Source organism: Gopherus evgoodei, chromosome 23 (assembly GCF_007399415.2).
Source record: "Gopherus evgoodei ecotype Sinaloan lineage chromosome 23, rGopEvg1_v1.p, whole genome shotgun sequence".
In the NCBI taxonomy this organism is placed as follows: domain Eukaryota; kingdom Metazoa; phylum Chordata; order Testudines; family Testudinidae; genus Gopherus; species Gopherus evgoodei.
The window spans coordinates 13,454,633-13,460,632 of record NC_044344.1 but is presented as its reverse complement, the minus strand read 5'-3'; the positions used below and the strand labels follow the sequence as shown (position 1 = coordinate 13,460,632).

The window sequence follows — 6,000 nt, the reverse complement described above, 5'->3', positions numbered from 1 at the left end:
CCTGAATGAATGACAACTTCTAGGTTGTGGTTTTGTTTCGTGGTGATGTTTTTGCTCAGCTGTTTGGTGGGCACCTAAAATGGGCAAGAAAACTCCTCGGGCCCAGCCTGGGATGGGCGGGAGATGCCCCAGGCCCAGCCTGTTGCTGGGCATTTCCTGGGAGGGGAGAAGCGTGGGCACCGCTGCCAGAGGTCCCAGAGGCAGGAGGTGATTGGCCAGTGATCTCTGGGCCCTTCACATTGATGGGGCAGGCCTGGAATGTGGTGCTAGGGCCAGGTGCTGTCCAGACTGGGCAGGGCCACCTCAGTGCCTCTCATGCTGGACCGCGCCCATCTCCTGCTCTGGGGCAGTGCCCGTCTCCTGCTGCTCTGGGCTCACAGAGCCCGTCTCCTGCCCTCGGGCAGTGTCCATCTCCTGCCGCTCCGGGCTCACAGAGCCTGTCTCCTGCCCTCGGGCAGTGCCCGTCTCCTGCCGCTCCGGGAGAGCCCTTCTCCTGCCCTCAGCTAGTGCCCGTCTCCTGGCTCACAGAGCCCTTCTGCCCTCAGGCAGTGCCCATCTCCTGCTGCTCTGGGCTCACAGAGCCCGTCTCCTGCCCTTGGGCAGTGCCCGTCTCCTGCCGCTCCGGGAGAGCCCTTCTCCTGCCCTCAGCGAGTGCCCGTCTCCTGGCTCACAGAGCCCTTCTGCCCTCAGGCAGTGCCCATCTCCTGCTGCTCTGGGCGAGCTTCTCTCCTGCCCTCTGGCAGTGCCTGTCTCCTGCCCTGGGGCAGTGCCCGTCTCCTGCCCCGCGGGCTCACAGTCCCTGTCTGGGAGGTGTTGCCCCGGGGTGCTGGGCTGTGCCCCCTGCTCCCCCCACCCCACGCTCAGCAGCGGCGCTGCCCGCTGGCGGGTGGCCCGGGGCGGCGCGCAGCCCGTGGGAGGAGCTCTCCAGCCCCACGCGGTTCATAATCGCTCTCCGTGCCCTGAAATGTGACTCCTTCCCCGCGCCTCCCGAGCCCGCTGGGACGGGCGCTGGCTCCGGCGGCTCTGACACCCGCGCCCAGGCGGCTCGCTCCTCGCAGGGAGCCCGCAGCGGGCGGAGGGCCCCGGGCTCGGGGCTCAGTCTGGCCCGGACACCATGATCTGCGGCTGGAGGAAGAAATCGCGGCCGGAGCAGCCCCCGCAGGACGGCGACGGCACCGGGCGCCCGGACCGAGCCTTAAACAAACTGGGTAGGTGGCCGGGGCCCGATCCTGCGCAGCCCGGCCGAGGCGCACACTGGGGGAGGTAGCAGAGGGGTAGCCCTGTTAGTCTGGATCTGGATCTTGGGGGAGGGGGTGTCTCGGGCCAGGCTCGCGCCAAGGGGTCCGGATCGGAACTTCCCCGAAGTGCGGGAGTGTTCGGCCCCGGGGGGCCCGAAGCCGCGAGGATGGGCGCCGGGGCTCGGCTCGGGGATGCTCCCTGCGCTCCCCAGCCGGGCGGGTCACAGCGCCGGGGCCCCGGGGCAGGAGTTCGCTGCCGGGCCCGGCTGGCTCGACGAGGGCTGCGCGGGGTCTGCCGGCGGGGCTGGGGGGGGGGGCGCTCCGACGCTGCTGTGGAGGGTCCGGTTACAGAACCGGCCTCTGGCCCTGTGCTGCTGCCAGGAGCCTTCCCCGGGCCAAGACACTGACCTGGGGGTGGGGTAGAGGCAGCCCCCCAGAGCTCTGGGCCAAAGGGCAGAGGGGGGGGGCAGCCCCCCAGGGTAGGAGTGGGCACCAGGAGGGGTTAGTATCTGCCTGTGGGCCGGGCACTTGGCTTTATTGTAATCCCCCCTCCCATGTCTGTGGAACATCCCCCCCTCAGCAGCACCGGGAGCTGAGCCCCCTCCCCCCCAGAACTGGCCAGGGGGGCGGGCTAAGAACGAAACAGACCCTGCTCCCAGCTGGGGGGCCGCAAGCTGCAGAGGGGGCAGTGGGTGCTGAGAGCACTTCAGGTGGGCAGCGGCTGCCCCAGGATGGGGGCTCTGGCACAGCTGGATCTGGGCTCTGTGCTGTGAATCGTTGCTGGCCCCAGCCTGTGATAGTCGTGCCTGGGACCCCAGCCCCCTCTGGCAGGGGCCTGCACTGCCTGGCAGATGCCGGGTCCACACTCCCAGCTGGGCAGTGTTCCCATCCATAGAGCTGCCCCTCTTCGCTTCCAACCCCACTTTAACTCTCCACTGAGGACCTAACTGTGGGGACCTGCCTGGGCTGCGGCCAGGGGCTCCCTTCCTCCAGGGCAAAAGACCTGCTGGAGTCTCCCATTGCCATCCATGGGTGCTGCTGAGTCCCACTCAATCCACTTGACAAGAGGCCCCATGTCCAGCCCTGCCCACGGTCTTGGTACGTGACCACTGTTTGTTGGGGTTGCCCAAGAAACATGGGGGAGCAAAGAGGCTGCAGCAACTAAAGGGTTAATTAATGCCCATTTTGTTGCAGTAAATTTTTTGTGCAATAAAATCCACAGTTGTTTGCGATCCAAAAGCTAGGTGTCTGGGGGTGCAATTTGAGGCCTCTAGGCTGCTTTCACAACTAACCCAGCATAGTACTGGCCACTGCTTAGTGCACAAAGAGTTTGGTGGGTCTCAGTCCCATTCCACGGCTGGCAGTGAAGGGGCCCTGTGGCTGAGACATCAAGGCCTGCGTGGGTCCTGCAGTCTCTGTGCTGCATTTCCAAGTGCCCAGCAGCCCCACGCGGTGCCTGGTTCTCACAGCTCAGCACCCACAGTGTCCCCAGCATATAGGGCTCTTTGGAAATCTGGTATCTGCCTGTTACCCCTGAGGTGCTGAGGATTGAACCTAGGACCACATACACACAAAGCATGTGCTCTACCACTGAGCTACATCCCCTGATGGGAAGCAGGTTGTTACCCCTGAGGTGCATGTGGCATTCGCCAGGGTGGGCAGGCTGATCCACCTGGCCCTTCTCACCAGTGCTAAATAAATAACTAAATCCCAAAGCCTGAGTGTGGAATTTCTGCTGAGGTGACTTCTTTTAAACTCAAGGTTTGACTCTGGGAACAGGAGCTTCGAATGCCAGTGAGATGGCCAGAGACCCCAAGCCGGCATGGATGTGGCCAGGAGCTTATACTGAACCGTACAGCGCAAGCCTTGGAGCAAGGGGGCATGTCATAGATTCAGACAGCTTAAGGCCAGAAGGGATGATTCAATCACCCAGTCTGACCTGCTGTAGAGCATGGGCCAGAGAGTTTCCCCCAGTCACTCTTCCTGCAGTGAGCCCAGTGTTTGATTGAAACCTCTCTTCCAGGCAGGCCCCCAGTCTGCGGCTGGTTGGTGACAGTGTTATTATTATTATCTATTATCTGTAGCACTGCAAGGCTCCAGTCGGGGGGCCTTGAGAGGCCATAGGGCCACGTGCCATGCACACGGAGCTGACTGTCCAATATCATTCCACCCGTCTAAAGTCCCCAGGGATAGCAAGCGCTTTAGTGATGGGAACTGGTCCCAGTAGCCGCAGCTCTTTGTTCTGGGGGGTCACTCTATCGCTTTACCTCTGGCCTTGAGGTTGGGTTTTGACTTTGTGATTGATGTGGCTGAGCTAGAAAGAGTGTGTGGGCTAGTGGGTAGAGCAGAAGACCCTCAGTCCTAGGCTCTGTTCCTGCGCTGACACCTTGGGAAAGTTGCTTCCTCTCCCTGGGACTCCGTTTCCTCATCTGAAAAGTAGGGATAGTGATTCTTTCCCTGGATTGTTTGCAGTGTGGGGAGATGTCTAAGAGCTAAGTAGTAGCACTTATTACACCCAGCTCAGCCCAGCTCCTGGGTTCAGGTTACAACCAAGTGTGATCCTGGGCAAGTCACTAACCTCTCTGTGCCTCAGTTTACCCAACTGTAAAATAATACTCCACAGTGCTATGGCTGCCTTAATCTGAGGATTTCAAAGCATTTCACAAGTGTGAGTGAGTTAAGCATCACAACCCCCTTGAGAGGCAGGAGAATACTATTATTCCCATTTTTCAGGTGAGGAAAGTGAGGCACAGAGAGGGGAAATGACTTGCCTAAGGAGCCAGTGGCAGAGCCAGAACTAAAACCCACGTCTTCTGACTCCCAGTCCTGTGCATCAGCCACAAGACTCCTGTAGGTGAGAATAATACCGAACTTACGTGCCTTGAGGGCAAGGGCTTGTCTACATGGGGGCATTACGTTTCACTAACTGTAGCTAGTGCACCCTCAGATAACCTGCGTAAACACAACACAGTTCTTCAGAGCATGCGCGCCGGCTCAATAATATGTACTCCATAATCCGGTTTGCAAGTGTATTAAAGCTCCCTGAGATAGTGAAATGAGCATGTGGCGAGATAGGGTCCCACACGCTAGCATTGCATTCTCCGTGGCTGTCGTGGTGGAACGGCAGCTAACTCAAGAGCAGCAGTGAAGGGGTTAAGGTGCTAGTTGCCATGGGGGAAATGTTAGGCCACATTAAGCTTTCCTCCAGGGAAAAGCACAACTGCTGACCACGGCCTGGCACAGCCGGGTGTGTGGAAGCCAGGCAGGCAGGACCAGAGCACACAGGGAGTTAGGCACCTATTTGCCTCTTTAGGCACCTCAATCCACCTTTTAGGCCCCACTGACATTCTCAAAACTTCCCCTCAGCTGCCAGTGAACCCCACAGGCACCCAAGTATCTGCTGGCCCCACAGCTAATGAGCAGCCTGAGTTCTCAAGCCAGGCGTTCGCCACCGGGCCTGAGCCCATCCATGCTCTCGGGGCGCCTGACAAAGGACAACGGCGAGCGAGCAGGCGGGAATTTGTGTGTGACCTGCTGGCCTTGGGAGACCCAGACTCAAGTCGTGGCTCTGCCTGATCTGCAGCAGGGATGTGAACCCGGGTCTCCCTACCAGCCCAGCGGAGAGCCCCAGCCACCAGGCTGGTCTGGGTGGGACTGGCTCTCTCCTGTTGGAGCCTTTTCACTTTGTTCCTGGGCCAGGGAGACTGACTCGGTCAGCTGGGGATTAGGGCGCTGCTCCAGGGACTAGCTAGTCAGTTACAGCCAGGCCGACCTAACAGGGACCCACCACCTCCGGGTGAGCGCGTTGGCCCCTGGGTGATGGGCTCCCTTCACAAGCCAGGCCTGGGCTACTTCGGCCGCTGACCTGGCCCAGGAGAGGGCTCACACTTCAGGCTCCCAAGTGGAGGGATTCCAGCCTGTCAGCCAAGGCCCCCAGACCTTCAGGGAGCTGGGCGCTGAGCCCTGCCCCCTTGCTCTGCATTTCACTCCTGCTTTGGAAACCCCCTGCTCAGCGGGCTGACTCCTGCAGGTCCCTGACTCTCCCCATGCATCGAATGGGGATCCTGGGCACTCAGCTCGGGGCTGGGGACTCCATGAGGTGGCTGTTACAGTGCCCAGCACTGCAGGGCCAGGTACCTCGGTGGGTCTGGCCCTCAGATCGAGAGAGCTCAGGGGCCCTTTTCAATTTGATGAGACTTCTGGAAGCCTTCGGGCCCAGACACCTGTAAGTTACACATCCCTGAGCTAGCTTCCTTTCCCACCTCCTTTCTGATTTGTCCTGCTACAGCTCGCTCAGCATATGTGTACCGGCCGGAGGGCCTGACCTGGGTTATTGTGGACCCTGAGCTATCAGTGCGGGGCTGGAGCTGTTCCTGGGGGACACGGGGATCCCAGGACGTGATAGTGAGCAGTTTGTGGAACCATGAGTGAGTGAGCCCAGGGGCTCGGTGCTGTAGCCCAGACGTTGTTACGCCTGGGGCAGAGAAAGGGTGATGGGGTGCGGGGGGGAGGCAGCATCTGATGGAGTCAGGTCAGGTGAAAACCTTCCTGTCTCCTGGGGAACCGAAGCTTCCGCCAGCCCCAGCAAGGAGCATTCAGTTCAGTTTCCCGCACACCTCACCTGACAGCAGGGATGGAGTGAGGGGGAGGGGAGGGCCAGAAAGAATCCCCCAGTGGCTCATCTGAATGAGTTGCTGTGTGTCCCCTGGATCTGTATTAGGGTGACCAGACAGCAAATGTGAAAAATCGGGACGGGGTGGGG

At 60.4% G+C, this 6,000-nt stretch overlaps 1 protein-coding gene across 1 annotated transcript in view; it reads left to right on the top strand.

Moving 5' to 3' along the window:
* Positions 1 to 1,074: 1,074 nt before the first annotated feature.
* PLCD3 (phospholipase C delta 3) overlaps positions 1,075 to 6,000 on the top strand; it is a 60,471-nt gene continuing 55,545 nt past the window's right edge. Inside the window, exon 1 of the mRNA XM_030541569.1 lies at positions 1,075 to 1,208. Coding sequence (XP_030397429.1) covers positions 1,115 to 1,208 — 94 coding nt within the window. The 5' untranslated portion in view covers positions 1,075 to 1,114. The remainder of the gene's footprint in view (positions 1,209 to 6,000) is intronic.